Below are 23,805 nucleotides of genomic sequence, written 5' to 3' on the forward strand. Positions count from 1 at the left end.
ATGACTCCAGGTCCCCCAGTCACCCCTTTACACAGATGAAGAAAGTGAGGCCAAGAAGAGAGCAGAGGCAGAGTCAAAGAGACCTGTTTTTGCTTCTAGAATGTCCCACCAGCCCCACAGGCACTGCAGGCCACTCACCTGCACCATCTTGGTATGAAGGCCTTGGCCCATCTCAGTGCCCCCATGGGTCAGCAGCACAGAGCCATCCGTGTAGACATGGACCAGCGCCCCTGCCTGGGAGAGAGGAGGCCAGACAGACATCAGTAGCCAGAACCAGCCCTGGCCTGATCCTGGGGCCCAGGGTGAGAGGACCAGCAGCAACACTCTGGCAGAATTCCAGACACTTAGGCAGGGAGGTAGCTTGTCTGGTAGAGTGCATAACTTCACAAGCATGAGGTCCTGGCTTTGAGTCCTGGAATCATGAGGGAGCACCATGGACAGCACTGGGGAGCGCCAAAGGCCAAAGGAGGTGGAGCAATGCACTGGTGTCTCTCCCTTCCTCTCTTTCCTGTTTGTCTGACTCTCCCTCTCTACTTTGATTCTCTCTCTCTAATAATGGAAACATTAAACTTGGAGGAGGCAGAAAGAAAGAATGGAAGAAAGAAAGGAATAAAGAAAGGGAAAGAAAGAGAGAGAGGGTAATAAAAAGAGAAAGTTATAGAAAAAATAAAACAGAAAATGAGAGAAAAGAAGGAACTGTTCTGCACCCCATAATGACCCTGGGTCCATACTCCCAGAGGGATCAAGAATAGGAAAGCTATCAGGGGAGGGGATAGGATACGAAGTTCTGGGGGTGGGAATTGTGTGGGGTTGTACCCCTCTTATCCTCTGGTTTTTGTTAGTGTTTCCTTTTTATAAATTTTTTTTTTTTAAAAAGGGAAAGAAATAAACAAAGAAAGAGGAAGGAAGAAAGCAGAGAGAGGAAGAAGTGAGAGGGAAGGTAGGAGTTAAGGATGAAAGAAGGAACAAAAGAACAGGAGAAAGAAGATTCCAGATACAAACACTGAAGCACTGGTTGTATAAATCTTGTAACGTGAACATTTAGCCCTACAGCAGCCCGACACATAACTTCCATCTAGCTGTCTCTTTGTCCCTATACTCAGAGAAAGGTGAGATTGAATTTCTCTGACCCTTCTCAAGTTATGGAGGGAATGGGGGCCACATCCTTGGTCCTTCACCCAGGAGTGTCAGAGCCAAGTGTCCCCATACCTCTGAGTCTCCTGTCCCTCACTGGACAAACAGGGACAGGCACATGCAGCTCTCACTCACACTCAGCTCTGCCATTGGAGACCAGGGGGCCTGTGACACTGTAAATGGATGGGACAATGGGCCCCCCACCCAGAGGAGAACAAAGTCACATAACGCAGTCACCTGATTCAGAAAAGAAAGCGTGAAGCTGATGCCGAACTTGGTGGGGATTATGCACAGCCCTCTCTTCTTCCAGCAGTTCTCCCTGGAAGGAAGAGAAGCACTCGCTTAGATTCTTCTGGAACCTGTGGAAAACTAGGCAAGGCCTCCACGGGGCCCAATCATCACAGCCATCACAGCTGGGGAAACAGTTCAGCTGGCAGAACACAGGAATTGCATGTCCAAGGCTCCCTTCTTGATTCCAGCAAGAGCAGTGTCCTGCTCTCTCTCTCTCTCTCTCCCTCTCCCTCTCCCTATCTCTCTCTGTCTTTCTCTGTCCCTCTCTCTCTCTCTTTCTCTCTCATTCTCTCCCTCCCTCCCTCAATAAATAAAAGAAATTATAAAATAAAACAGTCTCATCTCTCCCATCCCTGTGTGAAATTGGGTCCCAGCCCCTGGGGTAGCAGGGATGGAGGCTTGTCCCTTGGGATACTGTGGTCCCCAACAGAATGACAGCCTCTCTGTGCCCAAGAAACCCCAAGGGGAAGGCAGAGCCAGCACAACCATCCCCACTTAGCAGGTGATACAAGCCAAGCCTAGAGAGACAGGATGACAGCCAGAGCATCACTTGGAGGTTATGGACAGGGCTGGGAGCAAGGTGTAGGGACAGCGCATGGGACATGTATGTGAGGGACTCCAGGTTGGATCCCTGGCACTACCAACAGCCAGAGCTAAGGAGTGTTCTGGTCCAAACACAAATAAAACAATCGTTGTGCAGGCTTGGCCTTTTCATCCCTGTCCTACAGTACTCAGTGTCCCCAGGAGTCAAGCTGTGGACCCACCAGGGTTGCAGGCCCCTGCAGGATCTCAGCAAGAAGGAGGGCTGCTGGTGCACCGGCAGACTCAACAACCTCCCAGGGCTCTGAGCACTGTCCCTGACAGCACCTCACCTGTTGAACTGGTCCACCTGCTTCCGGCGCTCCTGGTACTGTGAGCTGGCCAGGCACTCGTCCCAGCACCGGGGCACCGTGAAGCCCTCCAGCTTCTGGTTGAAGTGTGTCAGGTCCCCTTCTTTGTACATGTTTTTCCTTCGCACCTGCAGGGGTGGACATGAACCTGATCCTTAATCTCTGACACAGGGAGGGGGACAGCCCAAAGCCAGGCTCCTGACACCCGCCCCCAGCAACGGCCATGCTCTGTCACCTCCCCACCCAGGCCCTGGCTTACATCCTCTGGGGGCAGCCCACAGGTCACAGCCACCTCGCTCATCCAGTACTCAGCCACCAGCATCCCCTGGGGGCCCCCAAAGCCCCGGAAAGCTGTGTTGGATGGCAAGTGGGTCTTGCACAGACGTCCGGTGCCCCGGATGTTGGGGATCTTGTAGCAGTTGTCCATGTGGAAGAGGGCGCGATCCATGATCTGGGCGGGCAGGGGGGCAGCTCAGCAGATGGCTCAAAGAGATAGCCTAAGGGTCACTTCAGTCTGCCCCTATCCCCCAGCCAGTTACTCTCATTCAGACCAAGCAGGTTCTACACCCAGGAACCCCAGAGCAGTAGGCCCCTCCTGCATGCTGGCTTCCCAGATTACTCCAGGACTCAGATTACTGATGGACTTCCAAACACTGGTTGCTGGTGATGACTGATGACAACTCTTTAAACTTAGTGGAAAGGGGTCAGGTGGCGATGTGCCTGGGTGAACACATGCTACCATGCACAAGGACTAAGGTAGGAGTCCCCAGTCCCCACCTGCAAGAGGAGAAGTTTCACCAGTGGTGAAACAGGTCTTCAGGTATGTCTTTCTCTCTGTCCCTGTCTCTTACTTCTCTCTCTGTTTTTCTCTATCCTATCAAATATGATAAAAATAAAATGAAAATACAATTAGTGCAAACAGAAATTAAAGGTGGTTCAGCAATTAAAGCACAAGCCCTCCACGCTCAAGGCCCTGGGTTCGATCTCTAGCACTCCAAGGGAGCATCGTGAATGGTGGAGTATGCTGAGATGTCAGTCTCTCCTTCCCCTTCAAAACAGAGAATTAAAAGAAGCATCCAGTTGGACTATTTGTGAATGAACATTATGACATGTAAGCCAAACATCCTTGAAATAGTTTTGAAAGTGGTGCAAACACCCGAAAAATGTGTGGTGTTGAAACTGACAGTGTGCTCCTCTCCACTCCATCTCATCACTGCTTAGAAAGTCACCTGTTAGGGGCCGGGTGGAGGCGCACTCTACCATGCTCAAAGACCCAGATTCACCAGTCCCCACCTAAATGGGGGAAGTTTCATGTTGTAAATGAAATGTTGTAAATGAGTTGTAAATCAGTGGTGCAGGTCAATCTCTCTATCTATCTCTATCTCCTACCCTCTTCCCTCTCAATTTCTGACTCTAAAAAAAAGAAGTAACTGTAGCTATGAACACAGGTATGCATATGCCCCTTCTGTTCATAACTGCATTATTCACAATAGCCAAAAAGTAGAAGCAGCCTAAATGCCCAACAACAGATGACTGGCTAAAGAAGTTATGGGATGGAGGAGGACCTAGGTGGTGGGTTAGAGTGTTATGAGGAAAACTGAGAAATGTTACACATGTACCAACTACCATATTTAAATGTCGACTATTGTGGGATAATTGTGAAAGCGTGGTAAGAGCATAGGGGAACTCCCATCATAAAGATGGAGATCTGGAAAGACACCCCACCTGTCAGTCTCTCCCTTTCAGGGGTCAAGCATGGAGGGAAAAGCTTTCCTGACTCAATTTCCTCTTGCCATTCTCCCAAGCATCACAAAAACCTATGCCCCCTAACACTTAACTTGGTACAAACCAAATGGTTGCCTGCTTAAAGTTCACTACAAGTTCACCATCTTTGATCACATACAAACTATACTCCATGATCCTACCCTGTCAGTAGAATAATAGTAGGGCCCACTCTCCATTTCCTCGTTGCTTGATCACATATACTCCATATATCAATATTCTGTCTTGACCAAAGGCTCCTCTCTGTCTGCCTCTCCCTTGCTGGTATAATTAACATGTTTTTCTAAATACCTTCAGCTAATTGACTCTCTTACCCAATAGCCACTAATCTTTCCTGAACTTTCCTCTACCCCTATCAATTCTCTTAATTCCATAGATCCTTCACTATGAGTGTTCTGACCTTTAAAATCCATCATTATTGCCACATGTGAAAAATGTCCTTTGTTCCCTTCTGCCACTTAAATCCTACCTTCTGTACAACAAATGGATCATCTGTGACTAAATGGTCTCCTGGTCTTTTCCTGTTGTTAGCCACTAGAGCTAACACGAGAGGCCAGTACTCCAGCTTACTTCTGCTGTGAGGTCCCCCATGCGAATACCAGCAGACTATAAACCATTAATCCCCCTCAATAAAAAAATAAGTTATGGGGAGTCGGGCTGTAGCGCAGCGGGTTAAGCACAGGTGGCGCAAAGCACAAGGACTGGCATAAGGATCCCGGTTCGAACTCTGGCTCCCCACCTGCAGGGGAGTCGCTTCACAGGCGGTGAAGCAGGTCTGCAGGTGTCTGTCTTTCTCTCCTCCTCTCTGTCTTCCCCCCCTCTCCATTTCTCTCTGTCCTATCCAACAACAACAATAATAACTACAACAATAAAACAACAATGGCAACAAAAGGGAATAAATAAATAAAATAAATATTTAAAAAATTATAATAAGTTATGGGATATAGACTCCATGGAATACTATTCTGCAATCAAAAAAGATTATTTTGTGTCCTTTGGGACAAAATGGATGAAACTGGAGGTGATTATGCCTAGCAAAATAAAGAGGTGAAAGACAACTACCAAGTGCTTTCTTTCATATGTGGACTCTAGAAAGCTGATACATATGAACTTGGAAAAAAAAAACAGAAGTAAGCAAACCATTTCTAAGACTTGTGAGAACCATGGTGGTTATCTTTGGGAGGTGGGAGGATAGGGATATAGAACTCTGGTGATAGGTGTGATGTGGAACTATATGCCCTGTAATCTTATAATCTTGTAACCCACTCTTAATCACAAATAAAGATAAAGAAATAAGCAAAAACACTTAAGCAGAACGCCATCTTTCAGAATTTTTACACACACCACCCGCTGCCTCAAGCTTTGTGACCATGCACATTCAGCACAGTATCTGGAAGGAGGAGGCTGGCTGTCTGTTCAGGCCCTCAGTCACCAGCTCTGAGCATCAGAGCCAAGGCAGGGAGGCTTGCTCTGCAATACCAGGCAGGAAGTGAGGCAGCTGGAGCCTGTGGACAAGCAGTGGGGGCCCACCCAGCCCCGGCCCCCAGGTCACCCCAGGTGAGCCCAGCTTACACTCTGTGAGAGATCCATGGAGTTGCCGGCATTGCTGTAGTGCTCCACCTCCAGGGCCACCACTTTTCCTGTCTTCATGAAGCCAACCTGTCGGGGGAAAGGGGGTATCAGCTGACCCTCCCCCTGCCAGCTCCCCCCAACCGCTGCCCACCCCCAGGAGCCAAAGGAGTGAGCCTGAGGGCCCAGGGAGCAAAGCACGTGGAGAAAAGGAATGCGTCATCTTCTCCTCAGCCCTCTTCCCTCCCTCTTCCCAGAGCCTGGCTGTGTCTAAGGAATGAGGACAGGGACACAGAGCCCTCAGGCCATGACACAGGACAGAGCAAAAGGCCCCCACCAGTGTGTATAGACTGCCTGGGTTAGGGGGTATCCTCTCCCCCCACACACACACACCAGCCCAGAAGGCCCAAGTGAAGCAGGCCTGGGGTCCATGTGACATTTGAACCATAGAAACTGGCAAGAAGGAAAAGGCAGTGGCATTGCATGAGGCCCTAGATTTTATCCCCAGCAAAAAGGATAAGACAGACAAACAATCAGAAATTCTCCTGAGGAGTTAAATCATGAAAGCAAATCAGAAGAACTCTGGGGAAGGAGGCAAGTTGTCAAAGGCAGCTTGTTGGGGTGAGGGTTCCCAGGTAACAGCCAGAAGGGGCCAGGATGTGAGGTGACTTTGATGCAGGAGTACTTGACAGGACAGAGCTAGCCATCCAAGACACCCAGAAGGGACCCCCCAGAGACACTGACAGGACAGAGCAGTCCCCTCCCTGACAGGCTCATCCCTCTAGGTCCCCAGAAGTCCCCTCTGTCAGTGTAATGATTTGGTGATCTTTGTGATGTGAGGCATGCCAGTCACACTAGGCCCTCCTGAGGAATGGCTCCAGGCTGGGGAGCCTGGCTCTGAGTCCTAGCAGACAAGGGTCACAACTGAACCCTAGTAAACTCACAACACATGGTGACACCCCTTGGGGGTGGCCTGTACCCTTAAGTTCCCCCTCCCCAACTGAATTCCCTTAAGTTCCCACAGGAGGTCAGGAAAAGTCACAAGAGTCCTAGTCTCCTTGGCCCTGGGTTTCCCTGGCCCTGTGGACACTAACTCTGATACCCGCACCTTATATCTGGCCAGGAAGGGGTGCCTGTCCCCCAAGACCAGCCCCCAACACCCAGAACCTTGTATCTGGCCAGGAAGGGATGTCTGCCCCCTGAGACCAGCATGTCCTCATCTCTGTCCAACATGCAGCGAACGGGCCGGCCAGTCCTGTGGGGACAGGGAGCAGTCAGGGTCGGGGTGGAAATCACATGGGAACCCTCTTTCCCTGCCCTCCTGGGGAGGTGGGGTGGGTTGGGATGCTTTCCAGCCTCACTCAGCCCCTCCCCCAGGATAGGGGACATGACACATGATAAGGACACACACAGCAGAACTCAAAGAATAGGGATATCCCACCGTCATCCCTACAGGCAGGGTTCTACAGTCAGAAGGCTGGGAACCCAAAGCCAGGGGAGCCTGCTTCCCACAGGAGAAACCCAGAAGCCTGCCTGGAGAAGGCAGCCTTCTTCTTCCCAGAGCCCATGGGGAGGAGACTCACTTATATGCAGCCAGGGCCACGGCAGTGGACACTAAGGTGCTCCGGGTCTCCTTCCCTCCAAAGCCTCCTCCCATCCTCTTCACTCGGACCACAATTCGGTTTTCGGGCACCCCCAACATTTTGGCCACGAATTCCTTTAGGGGAAAAGACATGGAATTTGAGGCTGCTGAGGGAGACAGCTCATCAAGGAGAGTGCAGGACTTGCATGCCTGAGCCTACTGCTTCCAGCTCCAGCAGTGCATATACTTGAGTAGTGCTCTGGCTCCTCTCTCTCTCTCCCTCTCTCTCTCTCTCTCTCTCTCAAAATAAATGAATAAATCTTTGTTTTTCAGGGAGGGGGTGAGGGCCAAGGGTAGCTCACCTGGTAGGTTACATGTCTTGCCAGGCACGTGGCCCAGATTGAAGCCCACGTGGAGGTGTGCCAGGGCACCAGGGGAAGCTCTCATCTGCTGTGTCCTCCTCCTCCTGCTCCCCGACCCCCCCCCATTTCTCTCTAAAGTTAAAAGGATAAAAAATTCACTTTTTTTCCTTTCTATGCTCCTGTTCAGTAGCCCTCTCCTTTTTTAGAGAGAGGGTACTGTTTCCTAAATAAACTTAAACTTACCCTTAATTCTTTTTTATACTGCATTCTTTCTCTAATAAATTTCCTTAACACACATACACACAGAGAGGAAAAAATATTTTAAAAAAAATCCAGGGGCCAGACAGTAGCACAGCGGGTTAAGCACACATGGTACAAAGTGCAAGGACTGGTGTAAAGATCCCGGTTTGAGCCCCCAGCTCCACACCTGCAAGTGAAGCAGGTCTGCAGGTGTCTGTCTCTCTCTCCCCCCTGTCTTCCCTTCCTCTCTCCATTTCTCTGTCCTATCCAACAACAACAGCAATGGCAACAATAAGAGCAACAACAAAGGAAACAAAATGGGGAAAATGGCCTCCAGGAGCAGTGGATTCGTAGTGCAGACACTGAACCCCAGCAATAACCCCGGAGGCAAATAAAATAAAATAAAATAAAATAATCCACCTAGGAGCAATGAAATTTGGGAGAACTTAAAGTTCAGGATCCAAAAAAGAATAAAAAGAAATTGGAAGTGAACTCAAGTGAGGAAGTTGTCATGTGGACTTTCTGCAGGCCTGAGCCAGGACTGCTCAGTGGGACCCAGATACACCTGCGGCTTCTGAAAACCTGCATCTGAGACCCCCTCCCTCCAGGAGCAAACTCCCCCCAGGCTGAGTACATGCAGCCCAGCAGCTGGTCACAGCACCTTCTCAGAGCCCCACCTACCAGATGGAGAGGGCAATTGGAGGGACCAGAACAGGAAAGAGGGGACAGCCGCTTCCAGTCACAGAAGAGACCAGTCCGTCTAGGACTTGACCACCTCCTGGGATCCCTGGAGGGGGAGCCACTGACATCTCCCAGACTTAGGGGCCATAGGCTGAGCTCACATGCTATCATGTCCCAAGACCCAGGTTCAAGTCCCCCATGCCCCACTTGCAACAGGGAAGTTTCACAAGTGGTGAAGCAGATCTGTGGCTGTCTCTCCTTCTTTCTCCATCTCCCCCTCCTCTCTCAATTTCTTTGTCTCTATCCAATAAGTTAAATACTTTTTTTAAGTGCTTAGCAGGCTCCATCCAAGTATTAAAACTCCTTGGATCACTGCGCAAACCCCCATTCACTCCCACTGCGCAGACAAGGAAACTGAGGCCCAGACACTGTGTATGACCAGCTGGTGACACCAGCTTGTGGCTGACGGGGCCTGACTCCAGGACCCGCATTTCAAATCCCTTCTGGGCCAGCCTGAACACCCTCCCGGGCCCCCAGCAGCGGCGGGTCACCTGCCTGGGTCTTCATGGTGTTCTGGGTAGACACGAACAGCTCCATCTCCCCGTTCTCTCCTCTGGGGATGGCGATAGTGCAGTGGGTCTCCAGGTAGAAGTGCTCCTGGCCGCCGATGTACAGCTCACCTAGGGAGGCATATGCTAGCTACTGTCACAGATCACCTCAGGTGCCCCCACTGAGCTGAACCCTGCACCTCAACTGAGGGCCCAGAGCCACACTAAAATGCATTGGTGTCACGCTCTACCCACCACCACTAGCAGAGACCACAGATGCCCAGACTTGCATCAAAACTGGGAGAAGGAGCTGGAGACACAACATAATGGTTCTGCAAAAAGACATCCTTGCCTGAGGCTCTGAAGTCCCAGATTCAATCCCCAGCACTACTGGTCTGCCTTCCACATTTCTCTCTCTCTCTCTCTTTCCTCTCTGTATCTCTCTTGTAAAGATAATTTTTTAAAAAATTAAAGAAATAAGACTGGGAAGACAGCATAATGGTTCTGCAAAAAGATTTTCCTGCCTGAGGCTCCATTTCCCCAGGTTCAATCCCCAGCACCACCATCAGCCAGAGCTGAGCACTCTATCTCTTTCTATCTCTATATCTTTCTCTCTGTATCTCTCTCACTCGTTAAAATAATATATATTTATAGAGGCCAGGTGGTGGCACACTCAGTTGAGTGCATACATGATAATGCACAAGGACCTGGGTTCAAGTTCCCAGCCCCCACCTTTACAAGCAAGGAAGCAAGTCTGCAGGTGTTTCTCTTTTTCTCTCCTTCTCTGTTTCCCCTTTCCCTCTCAATTTCTCTGTCTCTATCTGGTAAATAAATGAACAACTAAATTAAATATTAAATATTTTCAAAATAAAACATGGAGGGAGGCAGGAAGGCTCCACAGATATGGTGGAAAGACTGGAAACAGGGTGTCCTTGGATGGAGCCCGCTCCAGACATTCCTGAGACTCCAGGTTGAAGAGATGGCAGAGGGCACTCTGGGCTCTGTGTGTGTGTCTCTCTCAATAAAGAGACTGTCTTCCAGACCCACTGGAGGGATGGCTTACTGGATGCTCAGCAATGTGCCAGAGCCTAAAGCAGTTCCCCTTGGGATCTTCCCACATGCCAAGGTAAGAGCCATGGGCTTCCCTTCATAGACAGGAGGGTGGGGACAGAGGTGAGGACGATTGGGGGTGGGGGTGGGGGCCCAGCCCGAGAAGCAGAGAAGCCCAGGAGTCTGTGGCTACAGGTTGACTGACCCAAGGCCATCACGCCCCCTGCAAGGTTCAAGGTCAGTTCTTAACCTCCACTCATCCACCAGGGCTGCCCCCCACACATATACACCCCAGCTGAACACCAGCCCTACCTGAAACCACATTATCTGCTTCTGAAAAGCCCTTCTCGATGTTTCCCTTCTCGATCTTGATCTCATCTCCATAGAAGGAGTTGTTTTTAATAGCATCCTGAAGGCACAAAAGAAGCCTAAGTGATGGGGATTCAGGGAGAAAGGCTCCCTGCAGACTGGACTGAGTCCACAGGTCAGGCAGCCCCAGCCCTCCCCTCCCCAGTGATCCAGGCTACACAGAGGGCTAGAGAGACACAAAGCTCCTGGGGCCAGGGAGATGGCTCAGCCTAAGAGAGCACTGGCGTGCATGCCTGGGACCCCAGAGACTCCAGGCTCAGTCCCAGGCGCCATCTTATGCCAGAGCTGAGCAGAGCTCTGGTCTCTCTCTTTATCTAACTCCTCTCTCATTTTCATAATAAATAGATCTGGAGAGAAAAAAGATAGTTCACCACAGTATTACACTTGCTATATCAAGCACACCATCCAGGCTTGAACCTGGCCCCTTCCACAATGGAAGGACTTTGGCATGGTGTGTGTGTGTGTGTGTGTGTGTGTGTCTGTGTGTGTGTGTCTGTGTGTGTGTGTCTGTGTGTCTGTGTGTGTGTGTGTGTGTCTGTGTGTGTGTCTGTGTGTCTGTGTGTCTGTGTGTGTGTGTGTCTGTGTGTCTGTGTGTCTGTGTGTGTCTGTGTGTGTGTCTGTGTGTCTGTGTGTGTGTCTGTGTGTGTGTCTGTGTCTGTGTGTCTGTGTGTGTGTGTGTCTGTATGTGTCTGTGTGTCTGTGTCTGTGTGTGTCTGTGTGTCTGTGTGTGTCTGTGTGTGTGTGTGTCTGTGTGTCTGTGTGTCTGTGTGTGTGTCTGTGTGTGTGTGTCTGTGTGTGTGTGTGTGTCTGTGTGTGTGTGTGTCTCTGTGTGTGTGTCTGTGTGTGTGTCTCTGTGTGTGTGTCTGTGTGTGTGTGTGTCTCTGTGTGTGTGTGTCTGTGTGTGTGTGTGTCTGTGCGTGTGTGTGTCTCTGTGTGTGTGTCTGTGTGTGTGTCTCTGTGTGTGTGTGTCTGTGTGTGTGTGTGTCTGTGTGTGTGTGTGTGTCTCTGTGTGTGTGTGTCTGTGTGTGTGTGTCTGTGTGTGTGTGTCTGTGTGTGTGTGTCTGTGTATGTGTGTGTCTGTGTGTCTGTGTGTGTGTGTCTGTGTGTGTGTCTGTGTGTGTGTGTCTGTGTGTGTGTGTCTGTGTATGTGTGTGTCTGTGTGTCTGTGTGTGTGTGTGTGTCTGTGTGTGTGTGTCTGTGTGTGTGTGTGTCTGTGTGTCTGTGTGTGTCTGTCTGTGTGTGTGTGTGTGTGTGTGTGTGTCTGTGTGTCTGTGTGTGTCTGTCTGTGTGTGTGTGTGTGTGTGTGTTTGAAAAAAAATTCAGCCAGGAAAAGCAAAGTCCTAGTGATGAAAGAAGAAAAGGAAGAAGGTAAAGAAGAGACAGTGGGTGAGGGTAAGAGAAGGAGGAGAAGGAGAAGAGGAGGAGAAGGAAAAAGGAGACAGGAAGGAGAAGGAAGTGAAGGAGAAAAAAAAGGAAGAGGAAGGGAAGAGAGGAAAGAAGAGAAGGAAAAGAGGAAGTAAACGGAAGAGGAAAGGGAGAAAAAGAGGAAGAAGAGGAGGGATAATAAGAAGAGGAATAGGACAAAGAACAAGAGAATGAAGAAGAGGAAGAGGAAGAAGAAGGCAGGGAAGAGGAGGAGGAAGAAAGCATTCCTCGGGGAACCAGCTGGAGCGGGAATCAGGAAGGAAAAGCTTGTCTGGCTGTTGGAGCTGAGATGGTGTCAGGAGGAAGAGCTCCCAAGAACCACCCTCCCAGGATGGGAGAGCTATAAAATGTCTCCCTCCTCCAAGTCCCTGTGTCCCCCGTATCACCTCCACCCATGGGCATGGGCACCCTCTCCACCCCTGCAGCCCCCACTCTCACCTCGATGGAGATGATGGCCGGAAGCTCCTCATAGGTGACCTTCACCCCCTGGGCGGCTCTCTGTGCGTGTTCTGGGGTGTCTGCCAGCACGGCACCAATGATGTGACCCACACATGTCACCTAGGGGCAGAGCCAGCGAAGAGCATCACACCCAGGATGTTCCCCAGAATGAGAGTTGTTTTGGATTGTTTTAGAAGCAAAGGGTGTCTCTACCCACAATGTATTATCATGGTGCATTTTAGGGACTCCCCTGGGAGCAGGGAGATTCCTCACCCCACTCTTGAGGGGATGTTGGAGACCCCTGATCTCATATTGCCTATTATGTCATTGGAATGCCCCTGACTTCACTTTTGTCCGATACTTACTAGAACATGTGTGCCTGGTGTGTCCCCCTGGCCTGCTGGCTTTGGAGCCATGAGGAGGCCTGTTTCTCACGGTTTGCTACCATTCCCAGTCTCTGACATAGGGGTCTCTCGCGAGGTCATGAGTTAAAGGATAACTAGTCCACAGACTAAAAGGCACAGACTTTATCCAAACACTGATGGAAACCAGGACCCATATCAGAGTCTACAATGGTACAAAGGTGATCTGAGATTGGGGAGGAGATGGCAACCCTCCTTGCCAAGAACCTGTGAGACCCCCATTCTGGCTGAGAGGCTCAGGATGGCAGGAAGTGATTGATTGGTGATGTCTGCCCTGAGCAACAGAACAGGAGGTGGGGCTCTGTATATCCACCAGAACCCCTAGGACACTCTGTTCTCCTCAAGCAAGGCTGGGACCCAGATACCAAGGTCCTCCTGGCTGGTGAGGAGGCCAGGGCCAATGCTTCATCTCACTGTCTCCCCACCCCACCCCCAGGTCTCCTCTATCTCTTGGGCTATTCCCAAGTGCCACGAAAACAGAAATAGTGTTAGAGACTTCATCCAGAGACCCAGAGTGGCAGCACCCACATGCCGGTCCTTAAACTTGATGAGCAACAAAGTGTGTGTGTGTGTGTGTGTGTGTCTGTTTCTTTTTGCTAGATGTATCGAATAATCATTGTTCTTTGCTTTTTGTTTAATAATTCAGATGCAATAAAAGCTTAATGGATCTCCTGCAGGGATGATTTTTCCTCAAATAAACAACAATCTATTTGGGGGAAAAACAACAACAAAGCCATTGTCTAGGGCTGGGGAAATAAGGAAATTTCCCAGCATTAGAGCCCAAGACCTGCATCCCTGGGACCCCAGAGGACCCAGAATTTATCCCTAGCACAACCTTGTGCCAGAAGTGAGCAGTACTCCTCTCCCCATCACCACCCCTCAATAATTAAATAGAGCCAGGAAGACAGTTCAATGTATTACAGCACAAGACCTGCACCCCTGAGACCTCAGAGGTCTAAGATTCAATCCTGAGAAATATCATATGCCAGAGCTGAGCAGTATTCTGCTCTCTCAGTCTCTCTGTCTCTCTCTCTCAACCTTTCATTAAATAAATAAATAAATAAATAAATAAATAAATAAATAAATAAATAAAGACTGCTTTAGGAGACCAGAAGAATATACACATTACCATGCACAAGAACTGAGGTTTAAGCCCTTAGTTGGGACCTTTGAGGAGAAGCTTCAGAGGCAGTGGAACAGTGCTTCTGAAGCTTCGACCAGCCAACAATCTCTTCAACAATCAACCCAACGGGTGTCTCACTAAGTGACAAACTTTGCTGAGGACCATGAGGGCTGTGTCGCTCATGGGAATTCTGGGTGCAACTGTCCATGCAAATTTCACCCCCAGGACAGAGAGGACCTGGTTGCCCTCGCTGGATGGGGAGTCAAAGTGGCGAGGCGTCACGACCGCCGTTCCCCCTTGGAACTGAACCAGAGCCACCACTACCCCTCCAAAAAAAAAAAAAAAAATTCTTGCTCTTTCCAGAACTCCAAACTACACCCTATTTCAAACCGGGGGATGGGGGCAAATAATTTCTGGGCCACTATATCTCTCTTTCTCTCTCTCCTCCCCCTTCCTCTCTATTTCTCTCTGTCTTTATAAGAAAAGAAAGAAAAAGTGACCACAGGACCAATAGAATCATCATTCAGGCAATGAGCCCCAACAATAACCCTGATAGCAAACAAACTTTATTATTATTATTATTATTATTATTATTATTTACTAATTGTCTAATTCTGTACCTTGGCTATAGGTTTCAGACAGCAGGAGCCAATGGCAAGTGAAGCTGTCCCTGACTTCTCTCCTGGGACCCCAAGTAAGTCACTGCCTTAACTGAGTGGTGCAGTGGATGGAGCTGGGATGAGTTCACACACTGCAATGCACAAGGCCCCAGGTTCAAGCCCCCAGTCTCTACCTGCAGGAGGGAAAGCTTCACAAATGGGGAAGCAGCGCTGCAGGTGTCTCTCTTTCTCTCTCCTCTATCCCTTCCCTCTCAACTTCTCTCTGTCTTTATCCTAAATACAAACATACATACCTGGAATGTGAGCAGGGCTCACGGAAAGGAATTTGTTCTCCTGTCAAATATACTTCTTGGGGAGGCCCCATGTCTCATGGTTCTGGTCTTTCACTCTTTCCCTTTTACATCAATAATAAGGTTAAACTGCCCTTCAACAATGCCTCCTCATTCTAACTGAAACATCTGAACTCTATTAAAATGATGATGTGACTGACTAATGTCTCTCCCGATAGAATACGGAGTTTTTGCAGCCGCTGCTTCTGGGGAGCAGACGTCTATCGGTGGGTTATCTATGCCCTCTCTGCTGGCACAGGTGAGTTTGTTTAATATAGCTGTAGTTCCTTTCAATAAAGGGCTTTGATATTATCCCCGAAGAGCCCAGCTGTTGCTGCCCAGGAGGTAGTGTAGTATATAAAGCACAAGGCCCTGAATTTGATCCCTGGCACCGCACATACAGAGGAAAGCTCTAGTGCTCTCTTCCTCATTAACAAATATTTTTTTAAAGAAAGAGTTTAGGTTCAGCAAAATAGCTCACATGGACAGTGTACTGGTTTGCCATATGCAAAATCCAGCTTCTAGCCCAGACTCCAGGGCATTGAAGTAAGCTTCCGTGCTGTGGTCAATCTCTCTCTCTCTCTCTCTCTCTCTCTCTCTCCCCATCCCTCTCTCTCTCTCTCTTTCTCCTTTCCTTTCACTCTCCCTTCCTTCCTGCCTCTCTCTTCCTCTTCAACCACTCTTCCCCTCTTCTTCTTTCTTCCTCTGTCCCTTTCTCCATCTCTTTCTCCTCTGTATCTTTCAAAAAGAAAAACGGGGACAGGTAATGGCATAACTGGTTAAGTGCACACATTACAGTGCACAGGGACCCGAGTTCAAACCCCTGGTCTTCAACAGCAGGGGGAAAGCTTCATGAGTGGTGAAGTAGCACTGAAAATGCCTCTTTTTTCCTCTCTATATGCCCCTCTCCTTTCTCAATTTATCTCTGTCTCTATCCAGCTATAAATAAACAAATAGGTAAATAAATTTAAATTTAAAAAAAAGAAAAGAGTTCAGCTATAAGTTCAAACACAGTGGCCCTTCTGTTAGGGGCATTCCAGCACAGTGGGACAGACAGTGGCCATCACTTAAATTAACAAGTCACGTTAGAACTGAAAGTGCCATCAGGTACAGCTGTCCTATGACAGAATATCATTAATACTACCCAGCCAGTGGGATGGCCACAGTGTATGCAAATGTATAATCTTTCCAGGATGAGGGACTTGGAGGGAGGAGCTGAAATGCTCCTGCTGACTTCAGATTTACAAAAATCAAAACCACCACCAAGGAACCAGTCCAGCAGCAGGACACAGGACTGGCATGCATGAACTTCCTAGTTAGAGCCATGCCTCTAATGAGCTTTCATTAATAAGAAAATCTTTTTAAAACTAGAAAGTCATACCTCGTCCTTTGCAAACACTGTTTCGTCCTTGCCAAGTCCAGTTACATTACTCCCAGGAATATCATCAGCAGAGAGAAAGCACTCAAACCCTGGAACCTTCTTAGCTTCTGAACAATCAATGGACCTGGAAGAATGAGCTGTGTGAGGCATCTGGAAGGGAAACTGAGGCGGGAGACACACCACCCAACTGACAGCTGCCTCACAGTTTTGCCTCACAGAAAATTTTGACAGTTTTCTTTCTTTTTATTTATTTATTTTTTATATTTCTATATTATAGAATTACAGGTCGACAGGGGTTTGAATCCACACCACTCCCACCACCAGAGTTCTGAATCTTCACTCTCCCCACTGGAATCCAGCACAGTTCTCCTAAAGTTGTAGACATGGGCCAACCATCTTCTCTACAACTGTCTTTGACAATTTGCTTTCCACCACCATTCCTCTCTCTGTTCCATCCCATCCTACCCTATCCCGCCCCATCTCACCTCACTGCATCTCACCATATGCTGTTCTGTTAGGTTTTAGCTGCTCTGATCAACTGTATTCTAAACTATCCAATTCTATTTTTTCCTATGCTATTCTTATCTATTTCATTACATTCCAACTCATCCCATTGTGTTCATTTCTTTTCTGCTCTAATTGATTGTATCATCAGCATTAATCTTTGCTACCAGGGCTATTGCTGGTGCTGGAGCTTGGTGCCAGCACAATGAATCCACCACTTCCCATGGTCATTTTTTTCTTTTTTTTTTAATAATTATGACAGAGATAGAGAAATAGGCTGAGAGGTGAGGGAAAAGAAGGATAAAGAGACACCTGTAGCACTCCTCCACCACTCGTAAAGCTTCCCCCTACCAGGGGCTTGAACCCAAGTCCTTACACACAATAACTTACACACTTTACTGGCTAAAAGACAAGCAGGACACACACACACACACACACACACACCTTCTCTGGCCTGCAAGTCCAGGGAAACCAAGTCATGGAAATCAGCTCTGACTCTGGAGAGCTCCAGCTAAAAGCCACATCACAGCCCACAGCCCACAGCCAAAGGCAGCCATGAGGACCTCACTGCGATGACCCAAAGGCCGTGACTGTCCTCACATGGCCGAGTCCCCCTCTCTCCCTCTCAGGAGCACTAAGACCCTGTCTACACAGAGCTCAGGGTCAGGGAGATTTCTGTGGGACTGGGACAGTATAACCAGCTACTGCTCCCCCAGGTCCACATCCCTGGGGGGTAACCACAGGGATACCTGGGGGCTAGGGACAGAAACCACAGCACTCAGGAACCAGCCAAGTAACAAATAAGCCACCCTCGACAGAAAGCCACTGTCTTCACCCTTGTTTTACATCTGAGGGAGACACAAGCTTAGGGAGCTCAGCAGCTTGTTTGTGATGGGGCTGAGGGTCAGATAGGCTGCTAGGGGCCAGATGTTTCCAGCTCAGCTACTCCCACTCCCTCCCCTGTGTGGGCAGCCAGCAACGCTCAGATCCTTGGTTGCTCCAATACACCCCCAGCTTGAGACGCCCCCTACTCAGCAGCCCAAGGCTTTCTCACTGGCCCCGCCAGCCTCTCCAATGTCAACCCTCAGCTCCAGCTGCCACCGGTCCCTGACCCTCCAGCTCCCCTAGACGGTGGCCACAGCATGGTCTCTACCTTACCCTCCAGACTGGGGGACCCCAAAAGAGTCCTGTTAGCTCTCCTCCTATCTCCAGTGCCTGGGGTGTCCCAGCACCTGCCCCCCAGCAACCCCCACTCACTTGATCCTGCCATGGGCCACAGTGCTGGTGACCAGCCGTAGGGACAGCTCATGCTGGTAGCGGGGGATGTCATCACAGTACACGGCCTCTCCAGATGCCTGCATCTCCGCAGCCAGGTGCACCAGGGGCCGGCCCACCATGTCCTCCTCAGATTGACCCTTGGGCACCTCCTAGAATGGCAGGGGACCATCAGCTGCACTGTAGGGGACACCGCCCCCTATAGGCACAAGGAGGCTATGCAGGTGGTGGAGTGGTACTGTGGTGTCTCTCTTCTCTTTGCCTTGTTCTCCCTCTCTGTCTTTCTCTGTGTCTCACCCTCTATCTAGAGGAAATGAAAAAGAAATGGCTGCTATGAGCAGTGGAGTAGTGCAGGCACCAGGCCCCAGCCATTATCCTGGTGGCAAAAAGTATAAAAGAAAACGCAGGAGTGCACAGACATATTAATGATTTCCTCTTGGACATAGGATTTGGGGTGATTTTAACATTCTTCTTTATATTTTTCTGCATTGTTCAAATGTTTCTATATTTTTATATTTAAAAAGTCTGTCTTGACCTGGGGAGACAGCAAAAATGTTCTGCAAAGAGACACTTATGCCTGAGGCTCTCAGCTCCCAGTTTTAATCCTCAGCACCACCATAAGCCAGAACTGAGAAGTGCTCTGCTCTCTCTCTCTCTCTCTCTCTCTCTCTCTTTCTCTCTCTCTCTTTCTCTTTCTCTCTCTCTCTCTCTCTTTCTCTCTCTCTTCAAAAATAAAATAAATAAAATACTCTTTTAAAAAACTTTTTCTTTGCATGTTTTTCAACATAAATAATTGTGGTGGCTAGTATTTATGGAATGTTTATTATACATGAGAGTTTCAGGAGCTAATGAAACTATTTGCTTCTTTTTTTTAACTTTAAACAAAACCTTGCTCAGCTCTGGTTTACAGTAGTGTTGGGGATAGAACCTGAGCCCCTGGAGCTTCAGGCATGAAAGTCTTTTGTACAGCCACTATGCTGTCTCCCCAAAGCTATTTGCTTTCATCGAATTACCTGATCCTGAACCAGGTTACCATCACCCCATGGGCTTTATCAATTGGCTCAAGAAGCACAGAGAGAATGGATAACTTGTCCACCGTCGCATAGTAATGAGATAGCAGAGCATGGACTCAAGTCCAGAATGTCAGAGTTTACACGTTGACCATATATTCTAGTGCTGGGAGACCAACAAGTGTGGCCAAGGACCAAATGTGGCCCACCTACTGCCTGCTTTGATAAATAAAGCTTTATTAGCATATAGTCAGCCACACTCAGTTATGCATGGTTCACGAAAGCCTTAGATGTTTACAGGAAAAGCTGACTCTCAAAAAACTGATATTGGGGGCCAGGTTAAGCGCACATGTTACAACGCACAAGGACCCCTGTCCAAGTCCCCTGTCCCCACCTGCAGAAGAAAAGGTTTGGGAGTGGTGAAGCAGTGTTGCAGGTGTCTCTCTGTCTCTCTCCCTCCCTATCTCCCCTACCCTCTTGATTTCTGGCTATCTCTATACAATAAATAAAGATTTAAAAAAATAAATAAAAAGAACTCACACTCTCAAGCATGAGGTCCTGAGATAAAACAAACAAAACAAACAAACAAAACCCTGATATTGGTGGACAGTTATGGGTCAGGGTTTGCTTTACAGGCCCAGAGAGGGCTCCCAGATCAGTGTTCCAGCCCTCTGGAGGGCCCTGAAAAGACAAGTTAGGGAGATGTTTGTCCTGAGGTAGGAGATAAAGATGAGAAGGTCAGGTGCCCAGGGAAGGAAGCGGCTTCCTGATGCTAATCTGGCCTGCGTGTGTGTGTGTGGGGGGGGGGTCTACGTGTGCATAAGCAACAGCCCCAATCACCCACATGCAGCTGACAAAGGCCACCCTCCCCTGTCAGCATCATGTCTGTAGCCACAGGGCTCTGAGATTAGCCACCCACATCTCCCAAAACACACACTCACTTGGAAGAGCTGGACATTGGAGGGCGGGTCTTTCTGAAAGAGCAGCGTGGCGCTGGCGTGAGTAGGGTCTAGCTTGCCGCACTTCTGCACAGGGAAGACCAAGAGGGGTCAGGGCTCTTCCTGCCCTCACTCTTGTCCCTCCCTGTCACCAAGTGGCAAAAACAGCAGTTGTCCCCGTCTCCACTTACTATTTGATCTGTGTCCTCACTCCCACCACCCCATCATCCCAGGAACAAATGATCTACCCAGGAGCCAGGCAGTGGCACACCTGGTAGATCATATATGCTACAATGTGCAAGACCTTGGGTTCGAGCCCCTGCTTCACAAGTGGTGAAACAGTTCTGCAGGTGTCTCTCTTTCTAGCTCCCCCTTCCCTCTCAGTCCTATCTTTATCCAATAAATAAAATATTAAAAAAGAAAAAACAATCTATCCAGATGAAAAAATAGGAAGGCAGTAAACGTGTTGATAGAGGTGTTAGATGGACAGCTAGACAGAGAAACGGAGCAGAGAAACAGGACAGATGAACAGATAAATGCAGGAATAAGACAGGACAATAAACACACTAGCAGTGTTATTCTCTGCAGAGAAATAAAGAGCTTTTTTAAAAAAATGTTTTATTAATGATTATTTTGAATCATTGTAATATATTTATTTATTCATTTATTTGTTTTATTTCATAGTACAGAGAGAAATAGAGCCAGAGAGGGAGATAGAAAGAGTAACACCTGCAACACAGCTTCATTGTTTATGAAGCTTCCCCCCTGCAGGTGGGGATAGGGGGCTTGAACCCAGGTCCTTGCACACGGTGACATGACGTGTACCCTCACCCAGGCGCACCGCCACCCAAGCCCCAAGAGGCCGTTTTCATTTCCTTCAGCGTATGATTTTTTAAGTCTTTTATAATTAGCCTGCATTTACTTTTATAGTTAAGGGGGAAGTATCATGAATGCTTTGAAAGAGGAATCCTGTTCTGTTATTCCTACACCTGTGAAGTATTCTCTCCTTTGTGCTCCAGAACATTCCATCTACTGAATGGTCACACTAGGCTACCCCCAGTGCCTAGTGCAAGGCCAGTGCTTGTGGGTGGACACATCTGGGGAGTAGGGCCCACCTCCACCCCCAACATGCCCATCCACATAACCTCACAATGCCATACCACATAAACCCAACTGACATTGTCCTGGCTGGCCCACACTATCCTGTCTCATCACTGGCCAGCCCACCCCCCACTCTCTTCACCCCCCACCCACCTCCATTCTCATTCTAACTACAAACCACACTAGTGTCTGAGGCACTGAGAGAAGGGACATCTTTCCTACCCACCTGTTCTTAGAGTCATGACCTTTCCAAATTCTCATATGAGGTCAAGGCAAGAACCCTCAGCCCCGTCACCCAGCCCAGTGCTCTGCTTCTCAGGCACCTGATTGGCTCTCCTCTCTCTCAGGGTAAACCCTGGGCTGATTCCCTTGTCCTCTCCCTTTAGATGCCCAGGTGAGAAGGCACAGCCCCCACTTACTCCGACCAGCTCCCCAACCCCCCACACTGCAGTGCTGCCCAGCTCCCACACTCACATCCTCAGGGTCCTCCCTGCCCAGTTTCTGGAGCACCGTCAGGTAGAACTTGAAAAAGAAGCTGAGGGTTAGGGTGAGCCGGAACTCCACCATGCCACCGGGGGCGTTGGGAAGCAGCTTCATCTCCTCCGCCAGGCCAGTACACACATCTTCCAGCAGCTGCTCGTTCCAGAACCTTCCAGGAGCAGGTATAAGAGAGTGTACCTTCACTCTCAGAAGCACTTGTGTGAGTGCTGAGTCACAGGACCTCAGTGTCAGGAGCCTGGGCTCAGAGTCTGGCTTAGACACTCCTTATGTGACTGCAGCCCACACTAACTTAACTGCCCTGAGCCTGCATCACTTTGCCTTGAAAAACAGATGGGAGGTGGGGTCAGGGGCACACATTACCACCCACAAAGACCCAGGTTCAAGCCCCTGGTCCCCACCTGTAGGAGGGGAACTTCACAAGCTGGACAGTGGAGGTGACACTGACACTGGTGACTGTGCTGGCATCAGGGCTCCAGGTGTCTCTCTATCTTTTCTTCTCTCTCACTCCCATTCCTTCACCATTTCTCTTTGTTTTTAGAATGAAAGGGAGAGAGAAAGAAAATGATCACCAGGGGTGGTGGATTTGTTGTACAGACACCAAGCCTCAGCAACAGTGCTGGCAACAATGAAAATAAAATAATAATTTAAAAAATAGAATCAGGGGCTAGATGGTGTCATAGCTAGTAGATCATACATGTTTCCATGCTAGAGGACCCGAGTCTGAGGCCCTGGTCCCCACCTGCAGGAGGAAACTTCATGAGGAGGGGAGCAGTGCTGCAGGTGTCTTCCATTCTTACTGTCTGTTTCTTCCTCTCTATCTCTCTCTGCCTATCACCCTCTACTAAAAAAATATATATATATATTGAAACACAGCTGCTGGGAACAGTGGAGTCGTGCAGGCACTGAACCCCAGCAAGAACCATGGCAGCAAAAATAAAATATAAGTAACTGAATGGCGGTGCATCTGGTTGAGTGCACACACTGCAGGGGGGAGGCTTCATGAACAGTGGAAGAGTGTTGTAGGTATGTATCTCCCCCTTCCCTCTCAATTTCTGTCTCTATCTAAAATGAATAAAATATCAGAAAATAAAATTAAAGTAGACACAGTGAGAAAGAGCATAAAATAATGAAAGCCTGGGCCGGGTGGTGGCACACCTGGTTGAGTGCACATGTTACAATGCACAAGGACCCCGGTTCAAGCCCCCAGTCCCCACCTGCAGGGGGAAGCTTTGCAGGTGGTGAAGCAGGGATGCAAGTGTCTCTCTGTCTTTCTCCCTCTCTATCAGCCCCTTCCTCTAGATTTTTGGCTGTCTCTGTCCAATAAATAAAGATAATAAAAAATTTTTTAAAAAAAAACAATGAAAGTCACATCCACTGCACCCTTAAAATGTTCAGTGTTCTGGGAATCGGGCGGTAGCACAGCAGTTAAGTGCAGGTGGCGCTAAACCTCAAGGACCAGTGTAAGGATCCCGGTTTGAGCCCCCGGCTCCCCACCTGCAGGGGAGTCGCTTTACAGGTGGTGAAGCAAGTCTGCAGGTGTCTATCTTTCTCTCCCCCTCTCTGTCTTCCCCTCCTCTTTCCATTTCTCTCTGTCCTATCCAACAATGACGACATTAATAACAACAACAATAATAACTACAACAATAAAAAAACAAGGGCAATAAAAGGGAATAAATAAAAAATGAAAAGAAAAAATAAAATAAAATGTTCAGTGTTCTAAGTGCTCTGTGTGAAATCATTCCTCTCCCTTTCAATCTAATGAGGGTGGCAGGGGGAAAGAAAAGTTTTCTATTAGTCTGGCCAATGATAAAGGCACGAGAAGACCCTATCTGGAGCCAGGCATCAGAGCCAAAGAGACAAACTCCAAGCTTTAGCTGTAGCTGCCCTGTGAGATTCTCAGAATGATGACCTCGGAGCCATGCTGGCAGGGAAGGACTCACCCCAGCCACTGCCTTCCTGTGGCCATCCTACTAGCAGGAGCTGTGGTGGCCACAGCAACCACAGTAACAGTACAAATAGCAAGGCCAGTAATGACAGCGACAGCAGCCACACTCGAATATTGTGAGTGGCAGTGACAGAGGTGGCAGGTAGTAGCATTTGTAGAAGCAGTGGTCAAGGGGCAGTGGCACACCTGGTTGAGAGCACACATTCCCATGAGCAAAGACCTGGATTCAAGACTTTGCTCCCCACTTGAAGTGGGGACACTTCACAAGCTGTAAAGCAGGTCTGCAGGCATCTCT

General features: G+C 48.8%; 1 protein-coding gene across 2 annotated transcripts in view; it reads right to left on the bottom strand.

Annotated features, from left to right (window-relative positions):
- XDH (xanthine dehydrogenase) overlaps positions 1–23,805 on the bottom strand; it is a 62,387-nt gene that overhangs the window by 14,406 nt on the left and 24,176 nt on the right. For both annotated transcript variants that reach the window (XM_060186824.1, XM_060186823.1), the window contains exons 15-28: positions 21,539–21,713; positions 19,967–20,050; positions 17,998–18,167; positions 16,237–16,360; positions 12,362–12,481; positions 10,442–10,538; positions 9,087–9,211; positions 7,250–7,383; positions 6,834–6,921; positions 5,670–5,756; positions 2,575–2,766; positions 2,298–2,443; positions 1,372–1,453; positions 139–234 (exon numbers count right to left, since the gene is read on the bottom strand). In XM_060186824.1, coding sequence (XP_060042807.1) covers positions 139–234; positions 1,372–1,453; positions 2,298–2,443; positions 2,575–2,766; positions 5,670–5,756; positions 6,834–6,921; positions 7,250–7,383; positions 9,087–9,211; positions 10,442–10,538; positions 12,362–12,481; positions 16,237–16,360; positions 17,998–18,167; positions 19,967–20,050; positions 21,539–21,713 — 1,720 coding nt within the window. The remainder of the gene's footprint in view (positions 1–138; positions 235–1,371; positions 1,454–2,297; positions 2,444–2,574; positions 2,767–5,669; positions 5,757–6,833; positions 6,922–7,249; positions 7,384–9,086; positions 9,212–10,441; positions 10,539–12,361; positions 12,482–16,236; positions 16,361–17,997; positions 18,168–19,966; positions 20,051–21,538; positions 21,714–23,805) is intronic.

This window comes from Erinaceus europaeus, chromosome 3 (assembly GCF_950295315.1).
Source record: "Erinaceus europaeus chromosome 3, mEriEur2.1, whole genome shotgun sequence".
NCBI lineage: Eukaryota > Metazoa > Chordata > Mammalia > Eulipotyphla > Erinaceidae > Erinaceus > Erinaceus europaeus.